At 43.5% G+C, this 17,669-nt stretch overlaps 2 protein-coding genes across 2 annotated transcripts; both read left to right on the top strand.

Annotated features, from left to right (window-relative positions):
- Window positions 1-212: 212 nt before the first annotated feature.
- On the top strand, window positions 213-7,248 carry LRRD1 (leucine rich repeats and death domain containing 1). Its single transcript, XM_010712582.4, is given in 6 exon segments — window positions 213-1,507; window positions 1,510-2,531; window positions 3,736-3,934; window positions 4,466-4,627; window positions 6,048-6,168; window positions 6,379-7,248. Coding segments are annotated over 6 exon segments (2,598 nt in total). The 5' UTR covers window positions 213-594; the 3' UTR covers window positions 6,560-7,248.
- An 851-nt stretch (window positions 7,249-8,099) lies between these two features.
- On the top strand, window positions 8,100-17,327 carry CYP51A1 (cytochrome P450 family 51 subfamily A member 1). The gene is made up of 10 exons (XM_085227425.1): window positions 8,100-8,357; window positions 8,728-8,826; window positions 9,784-9,960; window positions 11,396-11,522; window positions 12,465-12,639; window positions 12,809-12,928; window positions 13,384-13,579; window positions 14,071-14,166; window positions 15,405-15,573; window positions 16,235-17,327. The coding sequence occupies exons 1-10, from the start codon at window positions 8,205-8,207 to the stop codon at window positions 16,411-16,413; spliced, it is 1,491 nt and encodes a 496-aa protein (XP_085083551.1). The 5' UTR covers window positions 8,100-8,204; the 3' UTR covers window positions 16,414-17,327.
- The last annotated feature ends 342 nt before the right edge of the window (window positions 17,328-17,669 follow it).

The following is a 17,669-nucleotide window of genomic DNA, read 5'->3' as shown; positions in this document are numbered from 1 at the left end:
CGTGTCAGCCGCGGTGCGTTGGGCAGCAGTGAGGTACAAGTGCATGGCGGGAGGCCGGCCGGCTGCGAAACTTAATAAAAAACAGCCTCAAAACGGTGCCCGGCCTTCAACGGAGGGGCAGCGGTAAGCGTCCAGCTCTGTGCCCGAAAGCAGACGGGCGCCGCCAGCCGCGCTCCTAGCCCGAACCGCGCTGCTGCGGCGCGCGTGCGCAACCGCTCCTCGGCGCCGCGCGGGCGGCACCGCGGGTTGCCGCGGCAACGGGCGGCCGCCGTGAGGGAGCGGGCTCTGCGCTGCGCCTGCTGCTCTGCCGGCTGAGGCGGGACGGGCCGCTCCGGGGGCAGGCGGGAGCGGCTCCGGCACAGCGGTGTTCCTGCCCGCGGCGCGGGGGTAGGCGACGTTGCTCCTGAGGGGGAGGACCCTCGGGCGGGTATGGGCTGCTGTGGCTGCCGCTGCTGCCGCTTTAAGTGAGTGGGAAAAGTTACTCTGAGAACACGGGGGGGTTCCCTGTGTTGGTAGCTCAGGTTGGGTGTGCTTTAAAACTAGGGAGCAAAAGTCTGTCTGAGGGATGCACGTTTGAAGATTTAGCAAGAAACGATGTCTCTGGAGAAGGAAGAAGATGACATTCCGGGGGGTCTGAAAAGCTTTCACGGCACTGCTGACAACAGTGCCAGGGAAGGCTCGTTACGTTTATCAGAGACTGCTGGAGTAGCTGACCCAACTGTGGAAAGTTTGAATGAAATTTCACAAGAAGAGCCTCAAGCAGATCAGGAAGGCTATAAAAAGACTGAAAATGTCCCAAGAAGCGATTTACTTGGGAAAAGGAATGAGTGTGAATCCTCCACTGAGATAAATGTTCCCACAGTGCCTCAGGCTGTATCTGAAACAGATGTGAGAAAGCACACGTTGAAGTCAGCTGACAAAGACACTGGAGAGCGAAAGCAAGTGCTTGCAGGTGCTGTCAGAGGAGATGCCAGATCAGGCTTGTCACCATCAGCAGTGAATGCTGAAAGTGCTGGAAGTGGATCAACATTTTTGTTGCCTGCGGAAGAAAGGAATTTCACACTTAGACTGAGTGATAAAGGGCTCCAGGACGTGCCTCAGTCTGCTTCCGAAAGCCAAAATGTAAAAACCTTGCTCTTACAGAACAACGAAATAAAAACGCTACGCTTAAATACAGTTAACCTGTCTAATCTGGAGATCCTGATACTTGAAAGAAACAGACTGACACTGCTGCCACCAGAAATATCATTGCTTCATAAACTAAAAGTGTTGAATGTCAGTCACAACCAGTTATCGTGCCTCCCTGAAGAATTGTCCAAGCTTGTAAATATTAAGGAGCTCTTTCTCAATCACAACAGCATTGATGAATTTCCTTTTGCATTGAAAAGCCTTGAAACATTAGAGCTTGCTGGGAACAAGCTAAAAACTTTGCCAGATGCCATGATTGACATGAAAAACTTGAAGGTACTCAACATCGATTCCAATCAGATCTCAATATTTCCAAGAGTTCTTGCTACCTTCCTAATCTAGTAAATCTCAGCTTATGTGAGAACTTCATTCAGAGTTTACCGAAGGATATTAAAGAGCTCAAGAAATTACAAGAATTTTCAATTAGTCACAATAAGCTTATATTTCTGGCTGTGCAGCTTTTCCAGCTGACAAAACTGAAAGGACTCAGAGCTGATGATAACAAATTGGAGTTTCTTTCAGATAAAGTGGAGAACTTGAGAGAACTTACGTTTCTGAACCTTTCCAAAAATTTATTCAAAAGCATTACAGATAATCTTTGCAACTGTACTATGTTGAAACATCTTGTTCTATGTGATAATCAGTTAACCCAGCTCCCTGCCAATATTCACAGACTTAAACATTTAAAGGAGCTTTCTTTAAATAGGAATCAACTACACTCGCTGGTTGAACAAATATCACATTTAAAAGACCTCTCCAAAATAGAGCTTTCTGGAAATGTATTAACATACATCCCTGTCGAATTAAAAACTTGTATAAGGATAACCAAAGCTGATCTCAGCAATAATAAGCTCTCTCAGTTTCCAAATGTGGTATGTGCACTATCTGATCTTAAATACTTAAATCTCAGTGGCAACTCTATTTCAGAATTAATACCCGGAATTTCTGATATTAAAGATTTGGAGCATCTAGAATTAAAAAAGAATAAACTGTCTTCATTTTCTGCATGCTTGTGCAGCCTCACAAAACTCGTTTACTTGGATGTAAGTGAGAATGAAATCAATAGTATGCCAGCAGTGGTATCTGAAATGAAGGCTCTCCAGGTTCTTCTTCTGCACCACAATAAGTTTGACTCATTTCCTGAAGAATTATGTTCTTTAAAGGGTTTAAAAACACTCGACGTTTCGAATAATCAGATAAAGAATATTCCTTTAAAGATTAGCAACCTGGAAATGATTAAAGACTTAAATGTATCAAACAACCAGTTTGCATCTTTTCCTTCTGAAATATGTCTTCTTTCATCACTGGAGAAATTGACTGTGTGTCAAGTGAATGGGTTGAAGGTAAGAGAATGTTTCCTAAATTTAGGTTAGGAACCTTGTGTTGTGCAGATTGTCATGCTGGAAAATTATTATAGACATTTTCCTAACGTGTTAAAGCTCCTGTGTTTGAGTAGAGCAGAAAAAAAGCTTGTAAAGAGGAAAGTATATGTTTGTATTTACCAATTTTTAATACTGGAGCTGGACAAAATTCTGTTAGGATACGCATACTTTTTATCCTAGCTGGAAATTTGATAGATAAGCCTGCCTCCAAGATTCCTCTGTTAAATAAACCAATCTTTCCAATTGTGTCATACTTCTTACAAGTTCATTAAACTTTCACTAGCTCAAACAGGAAAAGCTGTATTACTTTTGTGATTGCTTACAGCAGAGAAAATTGCTTCACGTTTCTGAAATCCCAAGTTTAATAATTTTGTTTAACAAATACTAAGGAACAGATCAAAACAATCTCCTGAGGAAATGTAAACCTTTTACCAATTAAAAATGCAGGTAGTGGTTGTCACGGAGAGAGTGTCACTGCTCTTATTGTCAGTTGAAAACAAAAGAAAATCTCTTTCTGAAGCAAATGAACAGCCCTTGCCTTCACTCATGTTAAAAGTTAAGCATTTTAATCTCTTCTTTCACCAGAGTTTGCAAAATCAGCTTTACAGAAAAGTCTCAGGTTTGCTTGTATGATTCCAAGTATGGTTATGTCTTCCAAGGGCTTACTTCTCTCAGACACGAAAAATCTACCATCATACAGTCAAGTCTTGTTTCCACAATAACTGGAGAGCAATTAAAGTTCCTAGGGGAACAATGCAAATTAGAAAAGACCAAGGGAAGAACTGAACCAAAATGAAAAAAATACATTTTATTTCCTTGTTTTTTGATTTTTTTTTTTAATGTGTAAAAAATGGGTAAAATTTTTCATTAATGATAGCAATGATGAAAATTATCACTCTTGAATTTCCAGCAATAGAGGCTTGGCTTTTCAATTGTCATTCTATCATTGTGCCTTAGGAATTTTGCTGAAAAATTCTGTGCTTGGCAGCAATATTTTTATTGGAAAATACTAAAGGAGCTTCCACTAGAATAGAAATTCAGAACTTTTATTGTTGGAATTAAATTAAGGAATGTACTTTCGCCTGCAGGAAAGTAACCTTTGAACTTTTTACAGAAGAGAAATAGTTATATATAAGTAAATGAACTGTGTTCTTATTTTTATCAGTTAACTAAAATTCCAGAGGAGCTTTCCAAACTGGTTTCCCTCAGGGAGCTTGACATATCTCATAACGCGTTAAAGGAAATGCCAGACAGCATAGGGGAACTGAAGTTTTTGGTCCATCTAATTGCAAATAACAATGAGATCAGCCAGCTCCCCAAATCTATTACATCACTAAGAAGTCTGCAGCACCTTGACCTTAGTGGTAAGTATCAAGCATTCAACCCCTTCATTTTTCTGTCGCGTGCAAGACTGACATTTTTCTGTTGCAAAGAATGTGTATGTGTGTGTCCAGATGTCCACTCAATATCACTGATACAATACAGTCTGTTGTCCTTTTTTGGTGGCTGATTTACTGGTTGCCAAGTGGCTGTTAGAGATGTGATGACAAAGAGATGGGCGTGAAGCAGAGCTGCACAGCGTGTTACCTCTGTTATATCACAGCAGCACGAGCACAGCTGCCATGTTCCACACTGTGCTTAATTCACCCTGAAAAATGGCTCTCTCGTGCAGAGACAGAAACAGAGTCTTGTTTGTCTGGGAAAGCACCGTGTTCACCACGAGCTGAGGTATCCCAGGAAGTGATCCCTCCTGCCTACCTGCTATGCTTCACAGACAGCTGGGCTGCTTCGCAAATGTATTCAGATATTTTCTGACAGAAATAATTTAAAATCATATGGACAAAGGACACTCTTTTTTTTCGGATGAAATGAAGTATGCTTATGTATTTCAACAGAAAATCGGTTGAGATATTTGCCTGCTGGCCTTCGTCACCTTTATTTGCTGAAAGACATAAACTTTGATGGAAATTCTCTGTTTGAGCCACTACAAGATATCTGTAAAGAAAAGCAATTACATCCCATTCTATGCTATCTGGAAAGTGCTGATGAAAGAGATGGTATGTTAAGAACGTACACGGGTATTTTTGTGCTTTAAAGGTAGCTACAGCAGCGGCTGTTGAAACTCCATTGTTTTCAGAAGGCAGTATCATTATTTCTGTTCCTCACTGACTTCTGTTACCATCGGCAATACTGAGGTGATGGTTAGTGTGCATGTTCTTACTGTACGGGCATAATATAAACAAGATTTATATTTTATTATTGCACAGGTCACTGATAAGAGAACTGCTTTCAGAACTAAGATGACATTGTTGAATTGGGACTCTTATCAGAAATAGAAGCTGACAGCTTAAAACTGAAATAGAGGTCTTCAGCTTTGTATTCAAACCAGAAAGCCAGACACAGTTAAATGAAATACACAAGGTTACCTCAACTCTACCCATCAGAGAGGCGATTTGTACTGAGAGTAGAATAGCATCTTCCTCCTTTCTTAACTTCCCTAGCTCTTTTTCAGCTCTTGAGAATGCAAAATCTCAATATCTACCTATATCCTGACTTCTCTGTGGCCTGCCTACCCATCATTATTAACCGTGATACACTGAAGGCCTATCAGATGTTATCCTTGTGCTATACTTGCTTTTGACTAAAACGTTGCTTCCTTACTCGCGTCCCTCGGGCAGGAGGCGCTGCCTGCCTGCAGTTACACTCCTGGGTCACAGGGAGGCAGTCCGGTGCCCTCGCTCATTGCCGTTGCCGATCTTCGATGTTGAACCTTATTCCAGCACGCCCTGCTATTATCCCCGTGTGGAGGGAGCGGTGCCTGTTTCATGCAGCGTTCCCTGACGCCGCAGTGATTCGGCTGAGCCCAAAGTAGTCCTTTCACAACCTGATTATGATCAAAGAGAACAAAATATTTGAATCGCTGCTTCACCTTAAGCAGTATAAATGCAGTAAACTCTTGTCAGTTGTAACGCTTGTTTTCAGTCAACAGAAGGGAGAGAAAAAATGGTATTCTTAGCATACATGAGCAGTTCAGATATGTGCAGTTGTTCTGACAATCTGCTTCACTCTCACCTGATGGTGAGCAGAGCTGTGAGGCAGTTGATTACTGTAAAAAGCGTTCTCAAAACTGTAGCTCCCCCATCTTACTCTTCCTGTAACTCATGGTGTATGTTCTGGAAGCACACCCTGCTCTCCCACCTCAAACAAAGGGAGCTTGGAGCTGTGCTGCTTCAAACTGAAGAGAATGAAAAGCTCCCAAATTTCTTCCTAGCAGGGCTGTCAGGGAGAGAGACCTGAAAGACCATCGCCCAGAAATGGCGATGATGGTGTGTCCTCCAGGATGGAGACATCACCTTGGAAATGGTGTTTGGGAGTTAACAAAATCCCAAAGCAGATTAACAGTATTTACAAAACATCTGATAGAAAAGATACACGATTCTGTATTATTAATTAAACGTTGTATGTGGTTATATTTAGAGAAAATATTGCGCAAGATAATAGAAATGATTGCTGGCAATGTTCCTTCTGAAGATTTTGAATTCTTCTGCCAGAAACTACAGCTCGGCCAGGCTGACATCAAGGCTCTGCGAAATACCAGGTTAGGGACAGCTGTTTGTAACTGTACCTTTTCATTTTATGTTTCCCATTTCCCTTTTCATTACGATATTATGAAGTTAAGACGCAGTATTTTGATTACAGAATTCACAGTGCTTCTGTTAAATACAGAATATGTGTATCTATGTAAAGTGTAGTATCTCCAAATCTTTTATTTTCTCAGATGTTTACTTCACAACTTTTTCCCAAACAGGGCTCTTAAGCTGAAAGAGAAAATCACCAAGGCGCTGGACATCTGGATCCGTGAAAACCAAGACCTAACTTATGATGAAATGATAGAGAAACTGATCAGAATGCTGGTAATGACAGGCATGCATCATCTAATCAGCAAAGTGAAAGCTTTAAAGCTGTGTTCGCGATCGGTGACGTTCTAAACATGTGATGTACAAACACTACTTATGAAGGGAACAAAGGTTTGTCTTGTCATTCTTTTTTTTTCCCCCCATTAATTCTTATCACATTGATCACAATATCATCATAAGAGCTCGGTGTATATTTAGAAAACATTCATAATCTTAGATTCATTTTTTAAAGATCGCCTGTTTAAAAAAGAATCAAAAGTGCACTTCCTTATTTCTAATGTGAAGTAATTGTTAGAAAGTGGATGTCAAACTGATGAAAACTTCAGTAGACTTCAGTGAATCTATCACATCAAGATATGTCAGTCACTGCTGGGGTTTCCTTGTTTAAATTCCTGAATGGTGTTTCTGGGCGGAAACAAGGTGTATGTTTGTGGTTTTTACATGTTATTCAGCACCAATTTTAGAGCGTTTTCTGAGGATGTATGAAAATAGGGGGAGCATTCTGGAAAAGTACAGTGGGCACTGAGCTTCAGTGCTGTGTTACTGTTCTGGCTTACCTGAAAGCAGTATGTGCAGAGCAGGAAGAGAGGTGCTGTTTGTCTCCCAATTAGTGTAACGTATGGGAGGTTTGAGTTTGGAAATAGGGAACTGTGAGTCCAGGATAACATGTCTGTATTGTCCAGACAGGTGTGTTGTCACAAATGTGATATTTGTGAGCGTGATGTTCTCTGTAGATTAAAGGTAGCAGCTGAACGTGGAAACTGCACTTGTGTTTGCTTTGAAGGCCTGCCTCTAGAACGAAGAAAGTATCTGTCAATGAAGATTATGAGAGCTCAGGTCTGGGAATAGTTCCTGGTGCTCACATTACCATTTTGGTTTGGAGCAGCACCGTGTCAATGCATCCAGCGGCTGCACCCACCTTGGTTTGGTTCTCAGTGTGATTGTGCCTGACTTCGGGACGTGACCCAACCAAAAGCTGTGCTGAGGAGGTGCTCCAAATGCATGCCTGGCACCACGGAACATCAGCACCGGACTGCTGTGTTTTTGTAACACCCCCACCGGAGCGACCTCACCCTACGCCAAGGCCAAATGCTCTCTGCCTCTCAAGTTGTTCTTGGGACCTTCTCTTGCCCTGTGAAGCTGCAGCTTCACAGCCCTCTCCTCGCCTTCCTTATCTGTACCGCTTGCTGCTTCCTGTCACCTTTCTGGACTTTTTTTTATTTTTTAACTGCAGCGTTTTCCTACCACCCATGCCTGGAGAGGAGGCATTCACCCTTTGGCCCCAAGAGCCAAGCAAGAGTGGCCGCTGGCAGCGCCAGGACAGCGCCGACAGGACTGCGGAGCAGCGTTACAACGTTCAGACAGTCCTTCGAGACCCACCGCATCCCCGCTGCTGCGACCCGCACGCCAGCCGGCACGGCGCACACCGCACCGCCCACCCCCCGAGCGCCAACCGCCCCCGTCTTCTCCGGCGCCGCCCCCGCGCCCTCCCCGCCCCGCCGCCCGCCCAATGGCGCCCGTCGCAGCCCGGCCGATGCCGTCAGCCCGTGGCGCGCCGCCGCCCATTGGTCGGGCCGCCGGCAGTCGTCACATGGGCAGAGATCAGCCCAGCGCCGTGGCTGGGCCGGCCGGCTGCAGGGCACGCCCTCGCGGCGCGCGGTAGCGGTTCACGGTTCACGTTTCACGGTCGCGATCGGTACCGGCTGAGCGCGAGGCGATGCTGAGCCTGTTGGAGGTGGGCGGCAGCCTGCTGGAGCGGGCCGCCGTCGGCAACCCGCTGTCCCTGCTGCTGGCCGCCTCCGCCTTCGCGCTCAGCCTCGGCTACCTCTTTCAGCTGGGCTACCGCCGCCACGTCGGGGCCGGCCGGACGGTAGGCGCGGGGGACGCGGGGAGCGGGCGGTACGTCCGGTTGCCCCGGGCGGGCCGTGTCGGGGCGCGGCCTCGGCCCCCTGTGCGGCACCGCGCGGAGCGGCCGCTGAAGGCTGCGGGCCGGGGCCGCGGGCAGCGCCTCCCGGTGTCTGCCCTCTGTCCTTTGCTCTCGGAACGGGTGGGCGGGATTGCGAGCTGGCCGAGGTGGTTTGAAAAGCAGCCTTGCCTTCCTGTAAAACGTCGTCTGTCATCCGAAGTCGCTTTTTTCACCAAAGATCTTGAGCAGAGTGTGTGTGTATCTCTTGTGTGGCTGAACGCAGTGCTGTGTTACTCTGAAGAAAATTCAGTGTTCGCTTTTCTTTCCTCTGCAGAACCACCCTCCTCACATCCCCTCAAGCATCCCGTTCCTCGGACATGCCATAGCGTTTGGAAAGAGCCCTATTGAGTTTCTGGAAAATGCCTATGACAAGGTGTGCTGTCCTGTGTGGCTGAGCAGTGCCACACTTTGTACTTGTTGGCGTCCATTACAGTCAGTGAATTCCCTCTTATTTATTTCCTCAAATGTGGAATGTGGAGTGTGCAGGAGATTGTGGCTTCTTCACATCTCATGTGCAGTGCATCGATGTTACAGAAATAGTTGTGTTCTCTGAAACAGCTCCTGTGATTCAGTCTTTAAAAAGTCTTTAGGTAATGCTCAAGTTGGATGATACACATTGAAAATCCGCATTCATGGTGTTACTTCTTGCTTCACTTGGAAACTGTAAACTGTGTGCTGATCAGTGCTCTGTGCTGATGTGTCTGTGAGCTGGCTGGGATGGAGCTGACCCTTCTGCAGGTGACTGTATGAATGTTGAGGTGCTCAGCTCTACTAGAAGAGCAGGGGTACAGCACCACAAAACTGGAATAGCCCCAAAGAATTGACTAAGGTAGAGCCTTAATTCTGTCCAATAAAATTCTGCAACATGTTTTACCTTGTCTAAAATGTCCAGAAGCCATAAGCTTAAATCTCAGCTTGATTAACTTGGAGAAAGACAAATTCAGTTGTGGGAATTGCTGGAGGTGACTTTTAAATGTTAAAATCTTATTGCTCTTCATTATCACTGCAGACCCAGTCTTTTTTCCAAAGCAGTGTGTGTTGGTTTCTGGAGCCCACATGTTTGGTGGTCTCTCTATAGTAGTTCTGCGCTTCTTTAATTTCCATTTTTGAAACTTAATGGTCCTACATCTTGCGAGATTACAAATATTAGTCTTAGTGAGGAGTTATTTTATACTGAGAACAGAATTCAAATATGGCTTAAGATGTTTCTATTTTATGCTATTTTTATGTGTTTCTTAGGAGAAGTGATTTGTAGAAGCTTGTAAAGAAATAATGACTCCATGATTTGTGTTTCTATTATTTAAAACAAACGGGTATTTTTTTCTCTCAGTATGGACCTGTGTTCAGTTTCACTATGGTTGGCAAGACATTTACGTACCTGCTGGGCAGCGATGCTGCTGCGCTGCTCTTCAACAGCAAAAATGAAGACTTGAATGCAGAAGATGTGTACTCCCGGCTCACTACACCAGTCTTTGGAAAGGGGGTGGCTTATGATGTCCCTAACGTGGTATGTCTTTTACATAGAAAATGAGCAGAAAACGAGGGTCGTTTACATTCTGACTGGACAGCTGTGAGCCCTTGGCTCTGTATGATGAGCTTGAGATTCTGGCAGAAGGCACGGTGTGGTTGATGTCTCAGTTGGACAATCCAGCCTGAATGTACTTAGGCAGTGAATAACACAGCCTTAGTGTCCATTAGTATGGATGCTGCTTTTGTTTTAGATTCTGTCTAATCCCACCACTGAGAAAAACTAATAAGTGAGTGTTTTGGTTTTTTATTCCCTTATAGCCTGTCACTGACTGCAGTTTCCTTTTCCCTTATGAGCAGCATTAGGTCTTCCTTCTGTTAGAGCTCTGAGTGATGATTTCTCATTTCTGTCATGTTTAACCTCTACGCAAGACTATTGATTTGACCGTAGGCACCACAAAGCTTGTCTCGCTGGGACAGAAGTCAGCCTGTGTGTTTGCAGAGTACAGCCTTTGTCTTCATCTGGAAGTAAAGTTGCTGTGCCACTTAGCATTGCTTCTGAGATGAGCATTGGCTGTTCTCATGCTTATGCATGTTGTTTGGAACAACAAACTGCAGAATCCTGTCTCCTCTTCCATCTGAAAATGTCTTTTAGTTGTGTGACAGAAGAACCATGCCCTAGAGTTGACTACTTGTTTGAATATCAGTTGTGACTGATAATGAAGTCTGTCAATATGCATTGTTTATATATCAATTCAGCTTCCCTTTCTGCCTTCTCCCTCCAAACTTCTTGCAGCATTTTTTGGGAGGCAGTGCACTGATAGGGTGTGTTCTTAATGTATGCTTTTCATCCAGATAAGAGATGGGCTGCCATGTTGCAAGGGAAAACATGCCTGCACCACTGTTCTGCCAGGGTGTGCCCACTGCATTCTGAAAATGGAAATTAATGCAGAGCAACCTTTCTTTTATGCTTTTTGTTTTGTAAATAACTTTACACTACCTGTAGAGCTCTTGGTGGGAAGACAATCTTCGGTCAGTTGTCCATAGTTCTGTACAGCTCTATAGGACAAATACTCTGATCTGTAACTAGGACTTAAAAATTAATTGAATGATTTTCTGAGTAGATGTCCAATCAACCCATTTGATGGTTTTCTTCTAATAGTGGGCTTTTTACAGTAGCTTTCTTAGCTATGAGTCTATCTGCAGGAAAAAAAGTGGAGAAGGGGTGAAGCTTCCCTAGCAAATAGCTTGCTTCATGCTGCCAGGTCAGGCTCCTGGGCCTTCTTAAAGCAAGGTGCATCTCTAGGCCAGTGGTGAGGTGTTACCGTAGGAGAGGAGGAGGACACTCTGTTGTACTCTACGGTCCTAATTTCCTTTTTACTCTTCTATATGTTTGTAGTACATATGAAATGAATTTATTAATCACATCAATACAATGAACGTTTTACTGATTGTTTCTCTTTTGCTTCCTCTAGGTATTTTTGGAACAGAAGAAGATGCTCAAAACTGGCCTAAACATTGCTCAGTTTAAGCAGCATGTAACTCTGATTGAAGAGGAAACAAAGGAATATTTCAAAGCCTGGGGAGAGAGTGGAGAAAGAAGTAAGCAACATCAGATGCATTGTTACTTAGACTTTCTGGGAAGGAATGAAGGCTGATGCAGGATGCAACAGTATGTTTTTGTAAATGTTTTACTGCAATATTAGAAGAGCTGTAGGGCGAAGCTCTAACATCAGAACATGCCAAACACAGGTTTTGTTTCATCAGATTTAATGCTATTGGAAAATAAAGGTGCTGAGGAAATCATTGATAGGAACAAAGGACAATTCTACTTATTTGCTTAGTCTGACAGTAGAGAGCATAAGCGTTGCCTGGCTGAAGAATGCTGATTTTGCATGCTGTGAGTCAGTTCAGCCTGTTTGTAGTCCCTTTGAAAAGACACAGCTCTGACTTCCTGGAGCCTGTGTCAGAGATCTCAGTTCGTGATTATCTGCAGAGCGATAAGGTGAGCTTAGTGATGTAAGTGCATTTCTTTTCCTCCCACCCGTGTTTCCCAACTAGCCAGCTAGTCACAGCCCATCAGTACTGTTGCAGACCTGCAATGACAGAAATACTGAGAAATAATTCAGTAAGCTGCAAGACTACTTATTTACACGTGGATTTTGGATTGCAAGTTTAACTTTTTCGGTGACTTCTGTGTCTGTTAAGGGTTGAGCTTGTGCTGCATGGTTTACTTTGGAAGGGGTAGCAGCTTTCCTAGAAAAAACTTTAGAAACAGTAACTTAGAAAACAAGTTATTGAAGTCAAGAAATGTAATTAAAGTGTTACTCATTGAAAGACCTGATTCAAACCACGGAAATTCAAAATGAAATACTTCCTTTTATGGGAAAAGCAAGCTAAAACTCAATTTAAAATTGTTAATGTATGTATGGTGGTTGGTTGTTTTTCCCTTCTACAAGATTTGAATAAGTGATAATCTGTAAAACGTAACATTTTGCCTAAAGTTCACTCCAGTAACATTTTTTTTTCCACATCTTTTCTCAGACCTGTTCGAAGCCTTTTCAGAACTTATCATTTTGACAGCAAGTCACTGCTTGCATGGGAAAGAAATAAGAAGCTTATTAAATGAGAAGGTGGCTCAGCTGTATGCTGACCTGGATGGGGGCTTTACTCATGCTGCGTGGCTTCTGCCAGCCTGGCTACCTCTGCCCAGCTTCAGGTACCAGGAAGAAGATTATAGCAATTTGAGCATTTCATCTAAACCTCTTCTTTTCTTTCTTTCTCCCCTATTTTTTGTTTTGAAGCTGTCTCAGACATTCCTATAAATCCTTACAAGGATTTCATGTTGTTTCTTATGAAGTTGCTAACAGAAGTGATCTGAATTGCAGGCGTCGAGATCGAGCACACAGAGAAATAAAAAACATTTTCTACAAGGTTATCCAGAAGCGTCGGAGTTCGGAGGAAAAGGAAGATGACATGCTCCAAACTCTACTTGATGCTTCATACAAGTAAGCAAAGTGGGGTTGGAGACTTGTAGTTTTCAGGAAAATAAATAGATGTTTGACTTTAGCTTTGAGCTGTTCAGAACATTCTGTCAAAAACAAGAAATATTCTCATGTCTTGCATTCCTCATTGCCAGTAGTTGATCCTAGTGATGTTCTTAAAAACAGCCTGAAAAATCTAATTATAAATGCTAATCTTGACTTCTGAGATCATTATTAGTGGTCACAAGGCTGCTGCTTCCGCTTCCTTTCTTGTTGCTGGCTTTCTGTAATGATTTTCTTCAGAGCTCTCAGAGACTCTGCCCACCATGGTTCTCTCTTCTGCCTGCTCCTAGACTTTTAGCTGCTGAATTTAGAATGGGCAATGCATGAAGGAGTAGAAAAATTAGGAGAAATTGTAAATACTACTGTAACTGGAAAGCTGATTGAATGAAGCTCTGACTTAATCCCCTTTGATGTAGAGATGGCCGCCCACTGACAGATGATGAGATAGCAGGGATGCTCATTGGGCTGCTCCTAGCAGGGCAGCACACATCCTCAACCACGAGTGCCTGGCTGGGCTTCTTCATAGCCAGAGACAAAGCGATACAGGAGCAGTGCTACGCAGAGCAGAAAGCTGTTTGTGGAGATGATTTGCCACCATTAACTTATGAACAGGTTTGTACGTTGCATCATTTTTGATGGATGTTACTGTGCTTCTGGATATGTATTTTTAAAAATGGACCGTATGGCCATATGTTTTGACTTAGAATCATAATCTTCACAAGCAGTCTGCAGTGACTCTACTTGGCAGCATGTCTCCTTCTCTTTCTCTGGAGTTACTTTTCAGCCTGCTACCATTTCTTTTTTAATCAGCATTTACTATGGAAACTGCAGTTCCTACAAGCTCATTGACTGCATAAAGGAGGAATGGAATGTGGCGTGATCTCTTTCTTTAGTTAGGCATCAGAAAGCACTTGTAGGACAGGTTAGTCAGATGGAACAGCAGCTAGTTGTAATTGAATCAAAGGGAAAATTGTCAGGGTAGCAAATGAAGTCCATGTAAATAAGAGCCGCTTTGTCTTTAGTTATTTATTCTTAAATAGTGTAAAATAATAATTAAATGAACTCAGCTGTATTTTGATATATCATTTTCTTTATATATGCAGCTCAAGGATCTCAGTTTGTTAGATCGCTGCCTAAAAGAAACCTTAAGGCTTAGGCCTCCTATAATGACCATGATGAGACTGGCCAAAACTCCACAGGTGAGTGCACTTTTCGGATCTAACTTCCTTGTGGAATCTCCCTGCTGGTGGCTTTTATGACTGACTGGGCAAAGTCCTGCACAGCCTGATCTGCTCCAGCCCCTTCCAGCTCTGCTGACAAGGGCAGCAAGTCAGCAGGGACCACAGGAAATGGTACACCAACTTCCCACAGTAGATTACACATGAAAGCGTCCAGCTGGGTTTTGAATACCTGCAGAGGAGAATCCACAACCTCTCTGGGCAGTCTGTTCCAGTGCATGTTACATGTTTGAAGTAAGGTTTTTCTGTGTTGGTATGGAACCTCCTATGTTCCAGCTTGTGTCCATTGCCCCTTGTTCTGTCACTGGGCACCACTAAAAAGGGCCCAGATCTATCCACTAGAATCCCACCCTGTAGATATCAGTCCTTGCAAATAAGATCCCCCTCAGTCTCCTCCCGGCTGAACAGCCCCACAAGGGAGATGCTCCAGACCCCAGTTGTCTCTGCAGCCCTCTGCCAGACTCTCTGCAGTAGTTCCCTGTCTGTCTTGAACTGGGGAGCTCAGAACTGGACACAAGGTGTATGCTGGTGCTGCTGGGCAAGAGAGCGTTAGGGCAGCACACGGCTCAGGTGAAGAAAGCAGCAAAAGCATTTCCTTTAGATACCCCCATTGCCCCCATCTTTCATGTGGGTGAAAAGAAGCAGTTGTGTGTTCTGACAATAAGTAGCACGATTTTGCAGCTTTAGAAAGAAGTCAGCGTAGCTGTTGGCTGCTTCTTTATCTTGAAATGAAGATTTATTTTTCTATTTAAGGATAAAACAAGATGGAAGTTAGAATTTAGATAAGTTGTAATTTAAAACAACTAAATAACAACCCACAGAAAAAAATCAGAGGCATAGTTGTTATCTCTGAAGATGTGCAGAAGTGAGTTATGGACACTTTCAGGTTGCAGAGTAACTGTTGAATGCCCACTTGGATATATAGGAAGTCCCAGGTTCGCATCTCCCCTGGGGAAGGTGAAGTGCCACGTTCCCCTTCCAGCCATGCTCAACAGAACTGACACTTTCTTCCAACTGTCATTCTTGCTCTAGTTCTTAGTTTGGATCTGCTACTTACATGTGCTCTGCTGCATTGATTTTAAACTGGCCTAGCCGAAACATCTTTTGAAATTCCAGTCTAAGGATACAGAACTTCAGGTAATGCTTTCAGTGTAAGAACTGAGGAATCAGGTGTGTGGGCCTTGTCTCTGCCCTTGCAGACCGTCGCAGGATACAACATTCCCCCCGGCCATCAGGTCTGCGTGTCCCCCACCGTTAACCAACGCCTGAAGGACTCCTGGAAGGACGCCCTGGACTTCAAACCTGACCGCTATCTCCAGGACAACCCGGCAGCTGGGGAGAAGTTTGCCTATATTCCGTTTGGCGCTGGTAAGTAGCAGTGGCAGAAAGCAAGCATTTTGCCCAGTGGTGGCACACAACTCGGGCCGCTCCTCTCACCCCACACTTCCCCACACTGCAACACATGAAGAGATTTTTCTTCTCTCTCTATTGATGCCTCAAAGTTTTTATAGTGTGAACAGGCCGTCAAAGAATTGAAGTCAATCATAGTGCTTGTGTGTGTTGCTCAGAGTAATAACAACAAAAAATCCTTACGTTAGCATATATTTGAGTTTATTCAAGTCTTTCAAAGTCATGGTAAAAAAGCCTCATAATATGAAAACATTTTAAGGCAGCGAAAATTTATGTAGAGATTCATAACTGCCAAAACAGTTTGCAAATCTGACCACGATACAGTTATAGTCAATGCCATTTTTTGAACGTTACAAACTCCTCCTCGGTGCTGCATAAATGGGGGCATTCTGCTGAAAACAGGATAACAATTCCATTCAAAATGTTCCACGTTCTCTGCAGAGAAAGCTTTATGGAAACAAGATGTTAGAAGTTACACAATGGTCCGTCTGTAGGATCAGGGCCACAGCCTGTTTAGAAAGAAGCAGTTACAGTCCACGTAACGTTTTCCAAGTGAAGCTGCAGTCAGAGGCGCTGGCATAACAGGTGTTCTGATGGCTTGCTATGGGTTTCCTCCTAGGCCGTCATCGCTGTATTGGAGAGAACTTCGCTTACATTCAGATCAAGACTATCTGGTCCACTTTGCTTCGTTTGTACGAATTTGATCTCATCAATGACTACTTTCCAAGTATAAATTATACAACCATGATACATACACCTAATAACCCATTTATCAGATATAAGAGGAGGTCACTGTAAGTTCTGGAGCTAAAACCTTGAATTGTACAAATTAACAGACTTTTGGTGAAGTAATTGTGACAAAATGAATGGCAAATGGAAACTGTTCCACGTACTGTGTAGAGACAGGCCTGCACCCTCTTAGCATCTGTTTTGTTCATTTCCCCACACTGTTTAGTGTTGCTGTGTGTAACTGCTTGTTCTACCAATTTCTTGGTGCTTTTTTTGAAAGAAAAACTGTCTTCTATGTGTGTAACACTTCTAAGGTGCATGCCTCCCTCCCCCTCAGCCTTTAAAGTGAAGAAATGTTTTTTAAAGCAAAGATTCCAGTTAGTAGAACAAAAAACAACAACATTCGACAATTGCCTTTCCCCATATGAGGAGGGGTATGACTGTACCTTACCTCTGTGCCCAACGACAGTAACTCCATCACGTACAAAGGACTGAGGGCAATGCACATGCCCCGTTTTGAAACAGAATCACAGATTGGAAAGGGAACGAAGTGGCATCCTGGTTGTTTTTTGGAATTATTCGAATTAATTAATTATTACAAACTGTCACTGTATGGCTGAGTAGGGGTGTCTGCAGAAGTGTTCATAGGGAAGTTTTGTAACTCAACAATTTAAATGTTTAACTTGGAGCATTTGTAAAATACTTCGCTTCAGAAAGCTACAAATAATTTTCTAAAGTAAACTGTGAAAAGCAGCCATCTCTGAAAGCTTGGTGTAAGCATGGAAGTAACAACAGGATGACAGCGCTAGTAAATAACACGTTCACCTGGAAAATAATCCATAAATGAAGTGAAATATCTGAATGCTGTTATGCTTTGCATTGACTCATGCAGGATTGTTGAATAGTGTTTGGTTCACAAGTGGTGGTGATACATGGTCGTGAGCTCCAGCTCATAGGAATTTTGATTAAAATTTGTAAAGAAACCTCTTTGGAAGTTTCCTCTGCTTAACACTGTCAGTTCTTAAAATCGTAACTACTAGAAAGAAAATGCATCTAAGTACAAAGTTAGCTAATCATGCTCAGAGCTTCCCCTCCTTCCCTACAGTGCTCCCTCAGGGAAGGGCTCACCCAGTCTGTCTGTTCTTACCCTGGTAAAGCTGTTACAGACCTTTGTTTCACATCAGTGACAGCGACTGAGGGAAAGGACGCATCTTCTCTTGCAGCCCCCCAAAGGTACAGCCAGGGGCTGCAGAAACCAAACCTACCCCTGTCCTCCTGTCAAGTAGCAGCACTTCTGCAATTGGTGACAAGACAGCTGCCACAGC

The sequence above is a fragment of the Meleagris gallopavo genome, chromosome 6 (assembly GCF_905368555.1).
Source record: "Meleagris gallopavo chromosome 6, MGAL_WU_HG_1.1, whole genome shotgun sequence".
NCBI classification, from domain to species: Eukaryota; Metazoa; Chordata; class Aves; order Galliformes; family Phasianidae; genus Meleagris; species Meleagris gallopavo.
This window is presented reverse-complemented; position numbering and strand designations above follow the sequence as displayed.

What these genes read in the sequence shown, in the direction of transcription:
- CYP51A1 (XM_085227425.1), top strand. Translation starts at nt 8,205, where the DNA reads ATGCTGAGCCTGTTGGAGGTGGGCGGCAGCCTGCTGGAGCGGGCCGCC. An exon ending in CTACCTCTGCCCAGCTTCAG is followed by an intron (nt 12,640 to 12,808) that starts GTACCAGGAAGA and finishes TCTGAATTGCAG; the next exon opens with GCGTCGAGATCGAGCACACA. An exon ending in CTATATTCCGTTTGGCGCTG is followed by an intron (nt 15,574 to 16,234) that starts GTAAGTAGCAGT and finishes GTTTCCTCCTAG; the next exon opens with GCCGTCATCGCTGTATTGGA.